At 51.8% G+C, this 20,773-nt stretch overlaps 1 protein-coding gene across 50 annotated transcripts in view; it reads left to right on the top strand.

The window, feature by feature from the left end:
• The window catches only part of LOC110255319 (polyprenol dehydrogenase), a 339,610-nt gene that overhangs the window by 128,536 nt on the left and 190,301 nt on the right, over nt 1-20,773 (top strand). For all 50 annotated transcript variants that reach the window (XR_014834908.1, XR_014834927.1, XR_014834922.1 and 47 more), the window contains exons 4-5: nt 978-1,079; nt 14,866-15,073. Coding sequence is in view for 3 of the 50 variants with exons in the window: in XM_085007062.1 (XP_084863188.1) it covers nt 978-1,079; nt 14,866-15,073 (310 nt within the window). In the remaining 47 variants the exon portion in view is untranslated. The remainder of the gene's footprint in view (nt 1-977; nt 1,080-14,865; nt 15,074-20,773) is intronic.

Below are 20,773 nucleotides of genomic sequence, written 5' to 3'. Positions count from 1 at the left end.
GGTGCATGCTGCAGAGGGTGCTGGACTTTGGGATGTGGAAGCCGTACTCCCTTCTGTTGCGGGGTCCTGGAACCACAGGCATCTCTGTGAGCACGTTCCTGAGAGCTGACCCTCGAGAAACCCAAGGTGATCCTACAGCAGAACCAGCAGTGACCGGGCATGAACCACGCTGCTGCAGGGGGACCAAGAAAACGGCCCTCCACTCACAAGGGTTGTGTGGTGTGGACGTCAGGATCCTTTTCTGAGTTCAGGTGGTTGTTGGATGACCGCTGGTCCTTGAGGTCGTCGGTCTGAGAGTCGGACTGTCCTGCTGGCTCTTGGTGGGGGCTGCTCCCAGCTCCCAGAAGCTGTCCTGAGGGTCTTGGCCCCTGGCCTGCTCACAGCAAGGCAGCTTATGTCCTCCAGGCCAGCCGGAGAATCACCTGCTGAGTCTGCTTGCAAGAGGGACTGTTACAGAATGAAGTCCAGGCATGGGGTGACATCTCGTCATCTTTGCCATATGCTGTTGACTCGAGGCAGGTCACAAAGTCCCAGCCTCACTCAAGGAAAAGAAGTCATGAAGGACGTACCCCAGGGGAGTTCCCATTGTGGCTCCACAGGTTAGGAACCCAACATAGTGTCCCCAAGGATGCGAGTTCAATCCTTGGCTTCGCTCAGTGGGCTAAGGATCTGGCGTTGCCAAAAGCTGTGGTGTAGGTCGCAGATGCAGCTCGGATCCTGCTGTGGCTGTGGTTGTGGTGTAGACCAGCAGCAGCTCTGATTTGACCCCTAGCGTGGGAACCTCCATGTGCCGCGGGTGTGCCCCCCCCCAAAAAAAAGACATTGAGGGTCTTTTTAGTGTAAGTTCCCCAGGATGAACCTTCTTCAGTTTCTAACCCAGTGCTACTTCCCAGAGGGTTCAAAGTTAACCTGTTTAGAAGTCATCTTAGTGGCTTAATGATTGGAAGATAACCAGGCTTTTTTTTTCCCCTTTCCAGTGGAGTTTTTATATTGCGACCTGGCGTCCATGAAGTCTATCCGGCAGTTTGTCCAGAAGTTCAAGATGAAGAAAATCCCTCTCCACGTCCTGGTCAATAACGGTGAGTTCTGGTGAAGTCCAGAGGCAGGTCGGACACAGACAGGAGCCCTAGCCCTCCTTTGGGAAAGCGGGTGGGGTTCCCTTGGAAACCCACGACTCTCGGGGCCAGTTGTTGCCGCTGCTTCGTTCCACTGGTGTGTTTGGCTGTTAACTGGTGCTGGTGTTAGCAGAGTAATTGTAGGACGTTGCTTTGAAATGCTGTAAAGTGTGATGCTGTGTCCTGTGGATTCGATACTTGGACTAGTCCACTTGGGCTAAGACGGACCAGGAAGCTGTGAAGGGTCGAGTGTTGTCACAGGTGTTATTTTATCAAAACCTCCGTGTGCTTCCATGATTGGGAACCAGTGAAGGGTCGAGTGTTGTTACAGGAGTTATTTTATCAAAACCTCCTTGTGTTTCCGTGATTATCATCAGTTCGGCTCATTCCTGTTCAAATTTAAGATGTTGCTTTCAGCACTGGAGACCCAGGATCGAAAGGAGATAAATAGTTCAATTAATGCAGCAAAAGGAATAGATGGGACTCAAAGGGCTACTGCCACTGCAGTTTTTCCCAACTCTGTAAAACGTGTCAAATTATTCGTATTGTGGACGGCAGGGAAGGCTAGGACCCTCATGACTTGTCTTGAGCCCCACGTGGATAATCCAGGATAATTTTTTGCATCTAAAGACCCTCCATCCTTTTTCCAAAGTCCCTCTGGCTGGTTCCCGCTTTTCCCAGGTATTGTCATGACCCCGGCTCAGGGCGTGGGCAGATCTCGGGGTGGGCGGGGACTTCATGCTTCCTTCTGAGGCACGTGACATCCTAACACGTGTCTATCTGATTCCGCTCCCAAGACCTGCGTGCTGTCTTCTTTCTCTTTGTCTGGTGCCTTCCGTCTTCTGTTTTTCGTCATAGTCATAGGGTTGGAGGGCAGGATCTGAGCCACATAGAGATACCTCTGCTCCATCCACTTGTTGAATTGGAAATGCTCCCTTAAGGGAAAAACACGGCACGGAAAACTGTCCGTAGGGTTTGTCTCCAGTGCGGCAGGGATGCGTCTGTGGCTGCCTACGAAACACCTGCCAGCTGGCACTGTTCCTTCGACTTAGCCCAGGGGGGTGGACACTGCGTGGTGCTCTTGCGGGCAGATCTCCTTGGATGGTTCAGAATGATTTTAATCTTTATTTCTTCTCCCCAGGACTCTGTTGATACTTTTCAGGTTTCTGCACATGATTATGCCTGAAACCTACTGGCAGAAATCAATGATTTTGCAGGACACGGCCACGTGGGGCACCTCCGTCTGTGCTCTGAGGGGCGGGCTTGCTTTGTGGAGGGTTTCTCAGTCTCCTCAGTGAGTGGGATGACACTGTACACAGGGCCACCTGTGCAGAGACGCTGGAGGGAGGGATGGTGGAGACGGGTCCAGCCACACCTCCTGTCTCCTCGTTACCTTCAACACCCTGACGGGTCAGGGATGGGGCCACGTTCTCAGAGGGCCACTTGGCCGTGGCCGTGTGTGCATGCTAGTCCGGGAACCCATCAGAACTGTATGAGCTGAGGTTCTTTGCTGCAGCCTCCCAGCATCCTTGCGGTGCAGCCTTCCCTGAGCCAGGAAGCAGGACAATCAGGAATCTCCATTCTGACAGATGTCTTCGCCCAGCAGGTGTCACCCTGCTCTGGGTCACCAGAGGTTTAGTGGGAAATACGGCTGCCAAGCATGTTTGCTGGTGTGGCTATAGCTCAGGGGCGTGGAGGGCGGGGGGACACCAGCAGAAACAGGCTTATCAATGCATTCTCCATAATTAACCTTCTACCCCTAGGTTTTGGTTTTGGTTTTTAAGGGGGAGCACCTAAAGTAATTTAGGTTGTATGCAATGCATTGTTGACTCTTCTATGTCTTCACCATGTAAAAAAAATCGAGGTACAGGGAGTTCCTGTCATGGCTCAGTGGTGAACGAACCTGACTTATTCCCCATGAGGATGCGGGTTTGATCCCTGGTCCTGCTCAGTGGGTGAAGGATCCGGTGTGGCTGTGAGCTGTGGTGTAGGTCACAGATGCATCTTGGATCCACAGTGCTGTGGCTGTGGTGTAGACCGGCAGCGACAGCCCCGATTCAACCCCTAGCCTGGGAGCCTCCATGTGCCTTGGGTGTGGCCCTAAAAAAGACAAAAGACAACAAAAATATTAAAGTATAATATATTTACAGTGTCATGTTAATTGAAGGTGTACAGAAAAATGATTCAGTCCTATATCTGTATGTAGAAAACTAACGATAGAACGAGATACCATATCTAGATACAGACATATATTCTTTTCTAGATTCTTTCTCCGTGTCAGATATTACGAATATTGTTGGAGTTCCCTGTGCTAGGTAGTAGGTCCTTGTTGTTTGTCTCTTTTATGTATAGTGGTCTGCGTCTGTTGATACCAACCTCCTAACTTATTCTCCCCCCTCCTCCTTTGGTAACCGGAAGTTTGTTCTGTCTGTGAGTTTGTTTCCTAGGTACGTTCCTTTGTGTCCTCTTTTAGATTCCACATATTAGTGATATCACATGATGTTTGTCTTTATCTGACTTTCTTCACTTAGTATGAGAATCTCTAGTTCCATCCATGTTACTGCAAATAGCATTCTTGCATTTTTTGGGTTTTTGTTTTTTGTTTTTTGGCTTTTTAGGGCTGCATCCATGGCATATGGAAGTTCCCAGGCTGAGGGCCACATTGAAGCTGCAGCTGCCCGCCACCGTAACACCAAGTCTGAGCCTCATCTGTGATCTACACCACAGCTCATGGCAATGCCAGATCCTTAACCCACTGAGGAGGCCAGGGATCAAACCCACATCCTCTTGGACACTAGTTGTGTTTGTTACCACTGAGCCATAATGGGAACTCTCTTTTGTTCTTTTTCATGGCTGAGTAGTATTCCATTGTGTATAAGTACCACATCTTCTTTATCCATTCATCTGTCATGGACCTTTAGGTGGCTCCCGTGTCTTGGCTTGTGAATAGTGCTGCCGTGAACAAGGGGTGTGTGTATCTTTTCAAATTATGTTTTTCTGCAGACAGATGCCCAGGAGTGGGATTGCTGGATCCTATGGTAGGTCTATAGTTAGTTTTCTGAGGAACCTTCGTCATGGCTGCACCGATTCACATTCCCACCCACAGTGCAGGAGGGGTCCCTTTTCTGCGCAGCCCCTCCAGCATTTGCCATTTGTGGGCTTATTCACGGTGGCCATTCTGACCGGTGTGAGGCGGTACCTCATTGTGGTTTTGATGTGCATCTCTCTGATAATGAGGGCATCAGGATGTGGATGGCTGGGGGACATTGTTGTGTCTCCCACGCAGAGATTAGGGCGTGGACATCTTGGCGACATTAACCTGTCACCTCTCCCTCTTGTAGTCGGTAATTCCCAGGCCAGGAAATACAGGGATAAACAGGAGCCCTTGACCTCACGCACATCCCTCTTCAGCCAAGGACTCACATTAAACAAAGACTTATTCTGTGCAGTGCCCCACCCTGGAAATGCAGAGACCGTCGCATGGGGAGCTGTGACCTGCCACGGGGCTTCCCAGCCACGGCTCCTGCCGATGCCATTTCCAGGAGCCGGAACCAGAGTGCAGTTACTGCAGGGCCACTCGCCGAGGCTGCATGTTGTGTTTGCTCCCCTTGTGTGTCACCCCCTTTATTTTTATTTTATTTTATGATGATTATGATGATGATTTTTTTTAGGGCTGCACCTACAACACATGGAAGCTCCCAGGCGAAGGGTTGTATCACAGCTGCAGCTGTAGGTCTGCACCACAGCCACAGCAGCGTGGGATCCAAGCCCCATCTGTGACCTACACCACAGCTCATGGCAACGTTGGATCCTTAACCCACTGAGGGAGGCCGGGGATCAAACCTGCTTCCTCATGGACACCATTTGGGTTCTTGACCCACTGAGCCACAATGGGAAATCCCAGCTTTGTGCTTTGCATGTTTAAAATGTATTCTTTCTTTTTGCGTTCGTTTTGCAAGCTTTTCATGAATCGCAATGACTGAAAACAAAGCTTGAAAACAGAAGGACCCTGGAGTTCCCACTGTGGCTCAGCTGGTTAATGACCTGATATTATGGAGTTCCCTTTGTGGCTCAGTGGTTGACGAATCCGACTAGAAACCACGAGGTTGTGGGTTTGATCCCTGCCCTTGCTCAGTGGGTTAATGATCCAGCGTTGCTGTGGCTGTGACAGCTCTGATTCACCCCCTAGCCTGGGAACCTCCATATGCTGCAGGAGCGGCCCTAGAAAACGCAAAAAGACAAACAAACAAACAAACAAACAAAAAACCCGATATGAGGAGGATGTGGGTTCAAGCCCTGGCCTTGCTCGTTGGGTTAAGGATCCCGCGATGCTGTGAGCTGCGGTGTAAGTTGCAGATGCGGCTCAGACCCGTGTTGCTGTGGCTGTGGTGTAGGTCCTTAGCTGCCCCTCCGATTTGATCCCTAACCTGGGAACGTCCATACGCGGAGGGTGTGGCCCTAAAAAGAAGAAACAAGAAAGGAAAAAAAAAAAAAAAAGTCTATCGTCCCCAAATAAAAACAAATACCTAGAATCTTTTAGAAAGAAGATAAAAAAGCAAACAGAAAGACACTGATGTTTTATGATTAGCAAAGAAAGGGAAGGGCCGAATGAAATGATTTTTGAGTATTTATGCGTGTGTTCTTGTTGGCGTCGAGGGGACGTCCGGTGTTGTGGCAGGTTCGGGTGCGCCGCGAAGCGACTCAGTCACACATAGACACACATGCATGCTCTTCGGAGTCTCTTCCCACACAGGCCATCACGGCGAGTGGAGTAGATGGCCTACAGTTTAAAGGGAGCATTTGGGATTTTGTTCGAGGGTTCGGTGCTTCAGACATGGACTATTTTTGCCTTCGCCAGCGCGACAGAAATAGAAGCGCACCGCCTGGCTTGGTCCGTGGGGCTCTGCGGCCCGGCCTGATCGCTGGAAGGCCTCATACGGAGCCGGTCCATATGCAGCTGGCGTTTGCATCAGAAGTTGATTCATGCTGTTCGCCATCCTCCAGCCAGAACCTGGGTAGGTTTGTAAGCCCCGCTCAGGATGGATGCTGGGTCCTTGAGCCTTGATCGAGTTTTTCCCGTACTTCTCCCGGATGCATTGCCAAGATCAAGAATTACTGAAACAGGAATGCCCGCCGATGCTCAGCAGGTTCTGAACCCGCCTCGTTCGATCCCTGGCCTCGCTCTGTGGATTAAGGATCCGGCATTGCCGTGAGCTGTGGTGTAGGTTGCAGACGCGGCTCAGATCTGGAGTTGCGGTGGTTGGGGTATCGACTGGCAGCGGCAGCTCCGATTCGACCCCTAGCCTGGGAACTTCCATATGCTGCAGGTGCTGCCCCCCCAAAAAAAAAGAAAAAAAAGAATTAGTAAAAATGATGTCCCCTCCCCCAGATAAAGACGGCAGCCATCAGTCTGAAAATGAAGAGAGACGCCTGCCTGCCCAGATCCGTAGGCACCTAGTCTTGGGTAGAGTTCTTCCTTCATTCTCTTCATTCATTCATTTATTCTTTCCTCCCACCAAGCAGCGCAGGGCCCCGGGGACCGATGGCCGTCAGAGCCGTTCTTCCCAGCAGTGGCCTCAGTGGCCTTGGCACCTGCAGAGCAGTGAGATCACAGGGACGGGGTGCCGATGTCTTGGGGGCCGGTGCCTGCGCGGTTTCCTTTTTCTCGCACTTGGCATTTTTCTCTGCTCTCTCCCGGGAAAGCGGTGACTCGGGGCGCGTGCCTTCCTGTTGGGCAGGTGGGACCTGAATGTGTGTGGACCGCCTGTCACCCCCAGATAGAACGGTTCGCTGGTGGGTGGCGGTATCCCTGGCACGTCTTGGGGACCAGAAGGCACTTAGATGTCCCTTTGCTGCAGGTGGCAGTGCTTGGGGGCCACTGGACCCGATGGGTTCAAATTCCCACACGGCCAGCGGACCCATCCCTTCCTGCTCCCAGCCAGCTGTGGAGCTTCCAGAACTGGGTCCCAAAAACAAAACACAGGGGCTTGGCAGTTACCCAGAGGCTGCGGAGTCATCTGAGCCAGCAGCCTCCAGAGTCACCTGAGCCAGCAGCGCTGGAAAGAGTCGGGTATTTATGGTCACATGGTCCCAGGAGCCCTTGCCTCTGCACTGGAGGGTCTGGCGGGGCGTTTCCAGCTGAGATAGTTGCTCATCGAAGAGGGAAAGAGGGGGTGGGATGGACGGGGGGTGTGGGGTTGGCAGGTGCACCCTGAGGTCTATGGAATGACGGGCCATCGGGGACCTGCTGAGCAGCACAGGGGGCGCTCCCCAGGATTCTGTGATCGGCTGTGTGCAGAAAGGATCACATCAACTCTAGCGCAACGAAACTTTAAAAAATGAAAGAAAAAAAAAAAAAGGAAGGAAATAGTCTCATTCAGTATTGGCACCAAAGATAATGAAAATCTTCTGAATAAATTTTTAGCATGTTAAAAAGATTCCGTTTTATGAATTAACATATAGTAAGTCCATACCCAGTCTAAAGAAGGCCTTGCAAAAACACGGTAGGTCTTTGATCAAAATATAGATGACAAGCATTCCAGAAACAGTCTTGTTACAAAAAAAGTGGTTTTTTTTTTTGTTTTTTTTTTTGTTTTTTTTTTGGTCTTTTTAGGGCCTCACCTGCAGCATATGGAGGTTCCCAGGCTAGGGTCCTAATCAGAGCTGTAGCCACCGGCCTACGCCAGAGCCACAGCAACGCAGGATCTGAGCTGCTGTGTCTGTGACCTACACCACAGCTCATGGCAATGCCGGATCCTTAACCCACGGAGCGAGGCCAGGGATCGAACCCGCACCCTCATGAATGCTGGGCGGGTTTGTTAACTGCTGAGCCACGACAGGAACGCCACAAAAACCTTATTTACAAAACAGAGACTCAGGGATTTTGAAATCAAAGTTATGGTGACCCAAGGGGACAGGTGGGGGCAGGGAGGGACGGGGGGGGGTGGTGGTGTATGGGGTTGGCAGGTGCACCCTGAGGTCTATGGAATGACAGGCCAGCGGGGACCTGCTGAGCAGCACAGGGAGCGCTCCCCAGGATTCTGTGCTCATCTCTGTGGGAAGAGAAGCTGAAAGAGAAGGGCTGTAGGTTCATGGACCCCTGAGTCCCTTTGCTGTACACCTGAAACGGACACAACGTCGTAAATCAACTCTACTTCAACACCATTTTGAGATTAAAAAAAAAAAAAAAAAAAAAAAGGAGTTTCTGCAGTGCCTCCGCAGGTAAACGACCCAACAGAGTCTCCACGAGGATGCGGGTTCAATCCCTGGCCTCCCTCAGTGGGTTGAGGCTCTGGTGTTGCTGGGAGCTGCCCGGTAGTTCAGATAGGGCGTTACTAACCCGCCGAGCCACAGCGGGAGGTCCATCCCTCGGGGAGGAGCCCATCTTTTTTCTGGCTCTTTTCCCCAAGCTGCGCTCGGCTAGGCTGATGCTTTCTCGGAGGCTGACTAACAAGGCGTGACTGCTCAACCCCCTGGCCTGCTGACAGCATCCTTTTATGTACTTAAAAAAGACAAATGCCGCTGCGTGCCATCGCGCGGCCGTCGCCCCCCCCACTCCCGGGCACCGTCACGCGTTCCATAAATACCGCGGTCGGCGTGAAAGGTGCCACCAGCGCCTCCTGTGGGACGTTTTGCCTTTTAAAAATGGAAGTGGGCGTGGCGCTTCTCGGCATCGCGCTTCATCACGCGTGAGTCACGGGCAGGGTCCCGCGTTGCGGGTCCCGCCTCCGGGGGGCCGCAGCCCCCGTGCATCTTCCCTGCGGAGCAGCCCCCGGGCGGGCTGGGCGCTGCCGGGGCGCGAGGGGTGGGCGGCTGTGCCCACGGGGCTGCCGTGGGACAGTGGTCTTTTCCCCATCGAGGCCGTTGATGCCCAGAAGGCGCTCAGCGGGCTCTGGCTCTGCCTGAGTCCCCTTGAACGCGTCCTCTGCCCGAAGCAGCCTCCCTGGCCGTCGGGGGTCAGGGAGCATCTGCCAGAATCTGTCATTGGAGCGGCCGGGTGACAGCAATGCATGTTGTCATGGCCCCGGGGCTCCCTGGTGGCTTCTCGTTGACCGTCTGGTGCCTCCTCGCTGGGAAAGACGAAATGGGAACGGAGCAGCTGGAACTCGCCTGGTCTGAGGGATGGGAGCCCACATTGTCCTTCAGCCGAGGTCACCGGGAACCTGACCACAGGGCCCTGGCCAGGAGCAGGCCAGCTGCTCCGCCCCGGTGGCGGGAAATCCAGAGTCATACATCGGCGTGAAGGTCTGCTGGCCCTGAGTCTCCTGGCTGTTTCCCTGCTCCTGATGTACCAGGAATCAAGGACCATCTTTCTTTTCTTTTCTTTTTTTCTTTTTACAGCTTCACCTGCAGCATGTGGAGGTTCCCAGGCTAGGGGTCGAATTGGAGCTGCCGCTGCAGGTCTACACCCCAGCCACAGCAACACCAGATCCAAGCTGCACTTGTGACCTGCACCCCAGCTCATGGCAACGCCAGATCCTTAACCCACTGAGTGAGGCCAGGGATGGAACCTGCATCCTCGTGGATCCTGGTTGGGTTCTTAACCTGCTGAGCCACGTCCCCTTCGCAGGCCCCTCGCCGTGAGCTCAGGTGCAGCCCTGGATTCTGACACGTGTCTAGTGGCTGCAAGGTTATCCCTGGAGAGGAAGCTCTCTAGCCTGGAATTCAGCCTTCAGGCGGTTGCTGAAACGCCAGCACCACAGCAGTGCCACTTACCACCCCCAGTGTTTCCTCTTTATTTATTTTTATTGAAGTTGCTGTACAGTCTCATAAGTTACAGGTGTCCAATGGAGTGATTCACTATGTTTAAAGGTGATACATTGTTTAAAGTTATTATAAAATACTGTCGTCCCTATGCTGAACAATATGCCCCTCTACTTATTCCTCTTATACATATCCTCCATCTGTCTGTCCGTCTGTCCGTCTGTCTATCTATCTATCTATCTATCTATCTATCATCTATTATTTATCTATAACCTGTCTGTCCGCCTGTCTGTCCATCTATCCATCTATCTATGGTCTATCTGCCATCTGTGGATCATCTATCTCTATCATTTATATCTATCTGTCTGTCTGTCGATCTGTCATCTCTATCTTTCTATCTACCCCCCCCCTTATCTCTCTTTCTGTCTCCATCTATTTACTGAGGTGCAGGTGATGCCAGTAAGTTACAGGTGTATAGCCCAGTGAGTCACAATGTGTAAAGGTTATACTCCGTTTATAATCCTTATAAAATAGTGGTTCTCTTCCCATGTGGTACAATATCTCCTTGCAGCTTATGTTATACCTATGAGTTGGTAGCTCTTCCCCCCCTCCCCCCTTCCCGATCCCCACTGGTCACTGCCCGTTTGTCCTCTAGATCTGTGCGTCTGGTTCTATTTTGATATATTTACTAGTTTGTTGTAGTTTTTAGAGTCCCACCTATAACGGAGATTATATAGTATTTGTCTTTCTCTGACTTAGTTCACTAAGCACGATGCCCTGTACATCCATTCCTTTTGCTGCAAATGGCATGATTTCATTCTTTTTCGTGGCTGTGTAATATTCCGTTGTGTATATGGACCACATCTTCTTTATCCACTTCTCCATCACTGGAGACTGAGGTTGTTTCCATGCCTTGGCTATTGTGAATAGTGCTGCTGTGAACACTGAAGTGCATGCATCTTTTCAAATTAGAGTTTTTTTGTTTTTTTTTTTCTGGATAGATGCCCAGGAGTGGGATTACTGGGTCCTATGGTAGTTCTATTTTCATTGTTTAAGGAACCTCCATATAGCTGTGTGTATCTGCTCATCCCAAACTCCTAGTAAATTTGCTCTTAAAATTTGTTCTCTATGTCTGTGGGTCTGTTTCTGTTTTGTGGATAGGTTCATTTGTGCCATATTTTAGATTCCACATGGAAGTGGTATCATGTGATATTTATCTGTCTCTGACTTACTTCACTTAGTATGAGACTCTCTAGTTGCATCTGTGTTGCTGCAAATGGCATGATTTCATTCATTTTTTATGGCTGAGTAATATTCTATTGTATATATGCACTCCATCTTCTTTATCCACTCCTCTATTGATGGGCATTTAGGTGGCTTCCATGTCTTGGCTATTGTGAACAGTGCTGCTGTGAACATTGGGGGGCATGGAGTCCCTCAAATTAGAGTTTTCATTTTTTTCGGGATAGGCGCCCAGGAGTGGGATTGCTGGATTATATGGTAGTTCTAGTTTTAGTTTTTTAAGGAACCTCCACAGAGTAGTGATATCTGCTTATCCCAAACTCCTAATAAATTTATTTAAAATTTGTTTTCTATATCCGTAAATCTGTTTCTGTTTTGTAAAGAAGTTCATTTTTATCATATTTTAGATTCTGCATATAAGTGACATCATATGTCTTTGTCTGATTTATTTCATTTAGTATGAGCATTTCTAGGTCCATCCATGTTGCTACAAATGGCATAATTTCATTTTTTTTTTTCCCCTAGGGCTTCACCTGCGGCATATGGAGGTTCCCAGGCTAGGGGTCTAATTGGATCTGTAGCCGCCAGCCTACGCCACAGCTCACGGCAATGCCAGATCCTTAACCCACTGAGCACGGCCAGGGATCGAACCTGCAACCTCATGGTTCCTAGTCAGATTCGTTAACCACTGTGCCACGATGGGAACTCCCCTCATTCTTTCTATGGCTGAACGATATTTCACTGTGTATATGGACCACATCTTCTTGATCCCTTCTTCTGTCGATGGTGGCTTCCATGTCTTGGCTACTGTGAATCGTGTTGCTATGAATATGGGCGTGCATGTGTGTTTTCAAATTATAGTTTTTTTCTGGATAGATGCCCAGGAGTGGGATTGCTGGGTCATGTGGCAATTCTATTTTTAGTTTTTTAAGGAAACTCCGTACTGTTTTGCATCGTGGATGCACCAACTTACATTCCCACCGACAGTGCAGGAGGCGAACCTATATTTTAAAGTGCTTGGGTTGATCTCCAGGTCCACGCATGTTGCTGCAGATGGCATGATTTCATTCTTTTTTACGGCCGAATATTCCCCTGTGTATATATGGACCACGTCTTCCTTATCTTCTGCGTGAGTTCTGACGGGCACCGCAACCCCCTCTTCACATCAAATATTGGCGGCTGCAGGTGTATTTCAACACATTTCGTCCAATACGTGAAGACGCAGGTCGCGTGTTTTTGTCCAGGATGGAGCTGGCTCAGAGCTGGCTGTGAGGGCGGCAGGTGGGCGTGGCCAGAATGCACAGTCATGTCAAGGCCACGCCTCTGGGCGTGTTATCCCCGCCCCCTTCCCCGCCCTCCCAGTCCCCCGCCCTGCCCTCCATCCCCGTCTTCTCGTTTCTGCCTCTGCTGCGTCTGCAGCCCATCTTCCGTCACTGGTCCACTTCCATCCTCCGCTGTGGCCGCAGCCACCCACCTTCCTCCAGCTTTATTTTTTAAAGGTTGCTCACTACCTTGTTGCGCCCAGAGCTCTTTCCAGGCGCTGTGAAGACACAGCCCAACTCCGACGTCCTCTTTGCCTCAGGATTCTCTCCAGCGGGGAAGCTGCACTGGACTTGGGGACGTGCGGTCACGAGACCCAAGGCGGGGCCTGCCTGGGACCTGGGTGTGGAGGGGCAGGCAGGGTACCCTGTGTGTCCAGAGAGGGACCTCCCGGTCCAGCTGGGAAAAAAGTCCACAAATACATTTACTCACGCAAAATGCGTAGACAGAGAACTGCGGAGAGAAAGGCACACACAGGCACATCCATGTGTGTGCACATCAGATATATGGCTGTATATCCGCATACACAAACATGTGCATATACATGTTACATATGGAAATGCACGCACAGGCACATACAAATGGATATATACATGAACAAATACAAACCGTAGACACACACAAATACACCTGTGAAATACGCACGTATAAACGAACATCCAGTGCATGTACAGAGCATCACAAGTAGAAATGCCTACATAGGCGCCTAAACACACATGGATACGTATACAACATGCACGCATGTCCAAATGCATATCCTGTAAAATACACATATAGAAACAAACACACACACAAATGCGTATACAGAGGATTACAGGCGGAAATGCAAACACAGGCATGTGCACGTGTGTGTGTGCCTATATATAAAATACACAATATCTGCATATACAAATACACGTCTTTATAAAATACACACACACAAACCTGCACATACACAAATGCATGTACAGACAATGATAGGTAAACATGCGTACACATCCACGCAGAAATACACATATACACATATAGATCGATACACCCATGTCAGTGTAAAGAAGCACACACACACACACATGCAAATGCACATACACAGAGAAGTGTCTACACTTACAAGTTCAAACACATGTACACACACATACAGAAATGCATATGTGCATAAAAATTATACCCATATGCAAAAGCACTTGCCAATACCTGCACAGGTGCAAAGCCCCAGGATGGATATGCAAGTGGAGCTACATGGATGCCCCCTTCCACGTAAAGACATACAGCTGTGTGGTGAACTGTGAACCCTGGCACCTATGCAAATATCTCTGCTCGTACACTCACAAATATGCACACATGTACACATGCCTGGGCATGTCACATGCAAATGCAGGCATCCACACAAATACAGACACAGATGCATCTCCACGGGCAAATTCATAGGCATGCGTGGACCCTAGACGCCAGAGAAAACACAGGTATATGCTGGGTGGCATTTATAAACACACACCTGCATGCAAATGCAGACACAGATCCACGGACCGATGTGTGTATGTGCATATGTGAGCATATACACACAGAAAGACATGTACAGCACACACACACACATACGTGGGCATATACATGTGCGTTTGCAGTAAGCATTCAGATGCACACAGGTTATCTGCACGGATAAAATGCACGTCCCCATGTACCCAGGCAGGCAGTGCGCACGCACACACATGGGCGCATACACAGACATGCCTGTGGGCTGTCTCTGGAGAAGGACCCAAGCCTGGCTCATCACCTGTGCTGCAGCCCCAGGGGAGAGACTCAGGGACTGGGATTTTCAGGAGCTCTGCCCCCACAGGGCAGGCATGGGTGTTTCAAGCCCAGGGGTCCAGCACACGGCGCCACCGAATGTGCTCCCTGAATGTGTCTGTGGACTGATTTACAAATGTGTTTATGGGCTGATGTCTGGTGGCCTGGGCTGGGCCCTGTGCCCAAGGGGCTCCGCATCCCTGCAAGGCACCAGGGAGGAATGCGTTTCTGGGCTCAGCTGAATGAGGGGGCGCCAGGGCAACGTGAGTCTGGGGCTGCCCCTCCCTGTGGACCACAAGACAGCACCGTCCGCACATGTCCCAGCCACACTGCCAGGGCCCCCGGTCTCTGCAGACCGCTGTCCTGTCCAGGAGAAGGACCCACTGGGGAGCGGGGGGCAACTCTGTTGGGTGACTCAGGACAGACCCATCTTCTGCTGTGGGCAGCTGTCGTGTCATTCTTTGCAAGCTTGGACCATCCAAGGGCAGAGTTTGAGAACAGGACGGGGTCTTATGGGCCTCCTGGCACCAAGCCCACCACGTCCAGAGCAGGAACCAGGCAGGAGGGTGGGGGGTGACAGCCGGGACGAGAGCCGCCATCCTGGTGCCAGGCTGCTTCCCTGAACAGCTTGGGGGGGCGGATCTGCCATCTCATCCCATCTCTTCCCAGCCCATTCCATCCCTGCCCGCCTTGCCCTCCCTGAAACCCCCTCTGTCCCCAGCCGGCGTGATGATGGTGCCGCAGAGGGAGACGGAGGACGGCTTCGAGGAGCACTTTGGAGTGAACTACCTGGGCCACTTCCTGCTGACCCACCTCCTCCTGGACGACCTGCAGGCGTCGGGCTCCCCCGGCCGCAGCGCCAGGGTGGTGACCGTGTCCTCGGCCACACACTACGTTGGGGAGCTGGACTTGGACGACCTCCAGAGCAGGTGGGTGCATGCCACCAGTGATCCCAGGGGCTCCTGGAAAGGCCAGGGTGAGTGTCACTGCGCTGTGCCGGGCAGCGTGCCCACAGACCCCGAGGTCTGTAAACCCACCTGTGCCGTCGTCCTAACGACGGTGGTTCCGATGTCGCAGGGGCAGACGACAGCCCTGGTGCAAAGGGCGCAGGAAAGCAGAGCATGATTTTTGGGGGGAGGGGTTCCCAGTGCATCTCAAAGTGATGTTTACACTCGACGGTCATCTGTTAACTGCGGTGCCATTATGTTTAAAGAAACAACACACACACCTTCATTTAAAAATACCAGCCCGGGAATGTCTGTAGGTGCAGCCCCCAAAAGAAAAAAATATTGCTTCGCTGCCTGAACATGCTTCCCATCCTGTGAAACTTCAGCAGGGTGTAATCTTTTTGCAACAGTAACCTCAGAGGTCAGTGGATCACAGATTCCAGAACAATGGCGGAAGCAAAGAAAAAGTTGGAAACATTGTGCGAATTGCTAAAATGTGACACAGACACACAAAGTGAGCAAGTGCTCTGGTGAACCTGTTAATAGGCGTTCCCGTCGTGGCTCAGGGGGTTAAGAAGCCCACATAGTGTCTGTGAGGATGCGGGTTCGATCCTTGGCCTCGCTCCGTGCGTTAAGGATCCGGCGTTGCTGTGAGCTGCAGTGATGGTCACGGAGGCAGCTCAGAGCTGATGTGGCTGTGGCTGTGGTGTAGACGTGCAGCGGCAGCTCTGATTTGACCTCTCTCCTGGGAATTTCCAGATGCCGCAGGTGCAGCCCTAAAAAGAAAAAAAAATGCGGCTGATGGGCTTGCTTCACGTAGCGTGGCCGCAAACCTTTAATGTGTGAAAAATGCAGTTACTGCGAAGGCAGTGCAGTGAGGTCTGCCTGGATTAGTAACTGCTTGGTATTTTGCACTCCCGCATCGAAGTGCTTTTTTTGTTGTTGCTGTTGTCGTGCCCTTTTTCCTTTCTTCTTAATTTTTTTATGAGTGTAGGGTTGATGTACAGGGTTGCGCCAGTGTCTGCTGTGCGGCCAAGTGACCCCGTCATAGGATATATCCATTCCCTTTCTCGTATTCTCCTCCGTCCTGGTCCATCCCAGGAGGCTGGATAGAGGTCCCCGGGCTGCACAGCAGGACCTTGTGGCTGATCCATTCTCAGTGTCAGGGTTGGCATCTACGAACCCCACACTCCCCGTCCAGCCCACTCCCTCCCCCTCCCCCTTGGCAACCACACGTCTGTTCCCCACGTCTGTTCTGTAGATGGTTCGCTTGTGCCATCGTTTAGATGCCACATAGAAGGGATCTCCAATGGTCTGTGTCTTTCTGTCTGACTGACTTCATTTCGCAGGAGAATCTCTCGTGGCCTCTGTAAGCCTGTATCCGTATCACTCTATTTAGATTTATATTTAGGCTTTGAGGGAAAGCCTATTATTATCCTCACTGTGCACATGAAGACACGGAGAAGCATCTATATTTTGAAAACATCTTCCTGCTGTTGCAGTAAGCAGTGGAGCTAAAACGACAGCCCTGGACCTAGGACTGCAGGACATTGAAAAATCATCAGTCTAGGGTCATCTGTGTGAGCAGAACCGTTGAAAAACTCTAAGCACAAGTGTGTTCATGTTCTGTTTGCATCCATCCAGAAGTGCATGGTTTGGGTTTTTTTTTTTTTAAGTATTCTTTTATTTATTTATTTTTTAAGATTATTTTCAAATGTTATTGAGGTTGAGGTGACTTAGCATCTTGTGTGCGTTTCAGGCACATGGCGGAGTAATTGCTGTGCATATATGTTCGTATCTATTCTTTTTCGGAGTCTTTTCCAGGAGAGGTTATTACAAGGTATAGTTCCCTGTGCTGCACCATGGGAGCTTGTTGTTTATGTTACATGTAGGGGGCTGTAGGTATGAATCACGCATTTATCTCCCCCCTTCCCCTTTGCTGACTCTAAGTCTGTTCTCCGTGTCTGGGAGTCTGTTTCTGCTCCGTAGGTAGGTTCTTGTTTGTGCGCTATTTTCGATTCCACCTAGACGTGATCTCATTTGGTGTTTGTCTTCCTCCGTCTGAATTCACTCCGTGTGAGACTCGCTAGGTCCATCCACGTTGCTGCAAATGGCATGATTTCATTCTTCTTCACAGCATTCTTTTTATTTATTTATTTGTCTTTTTCTAGGGCGCCATCAGCAGCATAGGAGGGGTCCCGGGCCAGGGGTCGAATCAGAGTTACAGCTGCAGGTCTACACCACAGCCACAGCAACGCCAGATCCGCGCCGCGTCTGCGACTCACACCCCAGCTCACAGCAACACTGGATCCTAAACCCACGGAGCAAGGCCAGGGATCGAACCCGCCACCTCATGGTTCCTAGTCGGATTCGTTAACCCCTGAGCCAGGATGGGAACTCCCATGGCATTCTTTCAAACTGAGATCAAACAGATGTTTAAAGTTCTTTTAGTTTCAGCTGTAGGACATCGAGATGTGACTGGTTTTTGCCTGCACTGTCCAGCGTCAGCGCCCTGGGTCTACTTAGTATCCCTCGGCCTCCACCATCTGCCTTGTTCTGGGGCAGCTTTTCTTTGTGTGATGCTCTGATGATTATTAGTATTTTTGGGAGAAAGAGACAAGACAGAAGTCAGACGTAGGAGGATTTGCGAGATACAGAAACATTCTTCTTTCCACCCCTTTGCAAACTGCAAGGTGCCAGCCCCGTGGTACGCATGTTCCCGGCCATCTGGCGACCGGCCAGGCGCTGTATCCCGACGCCCGGGCGCTGTTTGTTTCCCGCCTGCGCCGCGTGCAGCCCGCGCCCTGCGCGGTATCAGCACAGATGCGGCGCCAGCTCCCTCCCCCTGCTCCCCGCAGAATGTGGTCGAAGTGGGCGCTCTTGGGGGTGGCTCCCGGTGCAGGCTTCGTGGTGTTAGTGGCCCTGCACCGAGAGAAGCCCTGGAAGGAAGGGAGGCCGGGGGTCTTCGGGAGGCAGGGTGGCCGCCCCTGGCCCCTGGGCTCAGGGTCTGTGCCCAGGGCTGTGGGATTAGGGACACCCCCCACCGAGCGCGCCCGGAGTGCGTGGTGCTGGGGAGTGGCGGGGAGGCTATCTGAGACCCCTGGGGGGATGGGACCTGGGAGGGGACCATTCAAGCGCTGTTTTCCCGGGGCGCTGCCCCAGCCCACCTGCTCTACCGCGCCTGGGGTCCAGCCCAAACCGTCCAGCCCAGCAGCCGCAGCGGCGGGACCACACTGCAGGTTGGTGGGCTTGGGTGGGGGGGGGGGGCTCCTCTTAGCTGGTGGGGGAGTCCCTGAAGGAGGGGGACGCCTGGGCGGGCGCAACAGGGTCCTGGGAGGTGCGAGAAGGGCGCGGGGATCTCGGCACAGCCCAAGCACCGGATGCGGAGAGACTGGAGTGAGACGTCGCGGTGAGAACCCGCAGCAGGAGATGCTCAAACAGACCCACCCACGGAAACTCAGGCCACGGGCCCCTCCCCTTGACTGCAGGCTGCCTGTTGTTTAGGCTGCTAGGACCTCACTGGATGGAAGCCGTGAAGTGAAGCCAGAGGGACGCCGTGCGCCCCCGCCAAGGAAATGCCATCTTCTGCGCAAACACGGGTGTAATTGCTTACAGAGCGTTTTCATGCGTATTGTGCGACTTCAACCTGTGGAAGAACAGAAAACACTTCCTCTGCTGCGCCGTCTGTGGGAGACAGGGGGCTGTGGAAGCATCAAGGATACAGAAGAAATCCCACGTTCTGTGCCCTTAAACGGTTTCGTCAAAAGTACCGAGATGTTATTTTTCAAAAATAAAATGTAGAGAAAATAAACAAACAAACAAACATGCAAGGATTCAAGAAAAGCTTTGATACACTTGTTCATATCTTCGTATTTCATACTTAAAAATATGTCAAAGTCCCACGCCCAGACCCTCAGAACAGGACCTGGTGTGGAAACAGGGTCTTTGCAGGTGTGAGGAAGGGAAGGGTCTGAGAGGAGGTCCTCCTGGATGAGGGGGGCCCTCCCTCCAAGGACAGTGTCCTCCCAAGAGACAGAAGAGGAGACCCAGACACAGAGGAGAAGCCACGGGAAGACGGAGGCAGAGCCGGGAGGGAGGTGGTCACCGGCCCAGGGCCGCCTGGAGCCCCCAGGAGCTGGAAGAGGCGGGAAGGACCCTCCCCTGGAGCCTCTGGAGGGAGCAGGACCCCGGGACCCCTTGACTTCAGATGTCTGGTCCCCAGGGTGGGGGAGGGTGGGTTTTCCTTGTTCTCAGCCCCTGAGTTTCCATGTCCCCTGTCGCCTGTGCGGAGGCTGGAAGAGGACCAGCCCCGTGGACCCTGAGCTGAGGCAGGACAGGTGTCCGGGGTGCTGTGGGTGCCCAAGTCCTGTGCGAGCCCGAGGCAGTGGGAGGGCCTCCTTCCCTCGCTGCCGTTTCCGAGTCTCCCCTTTTGATTCGAAACATGCACAGCCGTTTGGCCACCCCTGCACTGTCCACACGTGGCCTGCCCACCAGGGAATAGAACGACAGTGACGTTGCATCCGGAGAACTTGTAATTTGGCCTCAGGTGCTCACGCGGCAGGGAGCCTGTTCTCCCCCCGGGACCTGGGACCTCGCGTTTTCAGTCCTGGGGTCCGTTTCGTGCTCAGAGGGGCCTTTCTGCAGTGACCAGTTCTGTCACCTGCGTCTCCAGATGGTAGGTGGTCTTCAGATACTTCTTGCATCTGATGTGGAACTGAGTCTACATGGAACATAAAAAACACTCTGGCCAGGGAACCCGTGTGTGTGTGTGTGTGTGTGTGTGTGTGTGTGTGTGTGTGTGTGTGTAGGGGTGGTGGGTTCCTTTCACACATTTCCTGGCGCTTTTCCCTTTAACTGGGTGTCTTTAAAGAGCAGCACACACAGCTCTAGAGACGTGCGGGGGAGAAGACAGCCGAGGGCACGCGTAGCTGCCTTTTGCTGAAACGAAGCTTTTGCCGGCACCGCACACAACTCTGATTCGGGCAGAGAAGTGCCACACGTGGCCTGTTTGGGTGGGAACATCAGGAAGCCAGCCAGGACTGCCTTTCTCTGGGCGTTTACATTTGCCTGTGTAAAATCAAAGACATCTTGTTCTCTCATTTTCTATCCAAATATTGCTCCAGAGGGGACAAGACTGTTTAGAATGGTGGTTTTGAAGGTGCGGTCCCCAGACCCGCAGCATCGGTGTCGCCTTAGAAGTTGTCATAAAGACCATGCCCCTTGGCCATTAAAGATGCTCTCTAAAGGGGTTGCAGACTTAAACTGTCATGAGCAAAAGGTAAAGGTCATCACAGGAAGTCAAGGAGAGCCACACGCCCGTATGTTCACCGCAGCCCTGGTCACAACAGCCAAGACATGGAAACAACCCAAGTGCCCCTTGACAGAGGACTAGACAAAGAAGATGTGGTCCTGACACACAATGGAATACGACTCAGCCATCAAAAAGAATGACATTGTGCCCTTTGCAGCCACACGGATGCCGTTAAGAGATTCCCATCTTATGTGAAGTCCATCAGACAGAAAGACAAAGAGCACATGAGCTCACTTCTAGGTGGAAACTAAAATATGGCACAAATGCATCTGTCTGCGGAACAGAAACAGACTCACAGACACGGAGAACGGACTTGTGGTGGCGGGGGGTCGGGGGAGAGAGGGACCGGCAGTTGGGGACACGCAGATACA

Source organism: Sus scrofa, chromosome X (genome assembly GCF_054392235.1).
Source record: "Sus scrofa isolate SSC_HxYL_T2T_F1_AM1 chromosome X, Sscrofa_HxYL_maternal_Yorkshire_Landrace_v2.0, whole genome shotgun sequence".
Classification (NCBI taxonomy): Eukaryota; Metazoa; Chordata; class Mammalia; order Artiodactyla; family Suidae; genus Sus; species Sus scrofa.
This window is presented reverse-complemented; position numbering and strand designations above follow the sequence as displayed.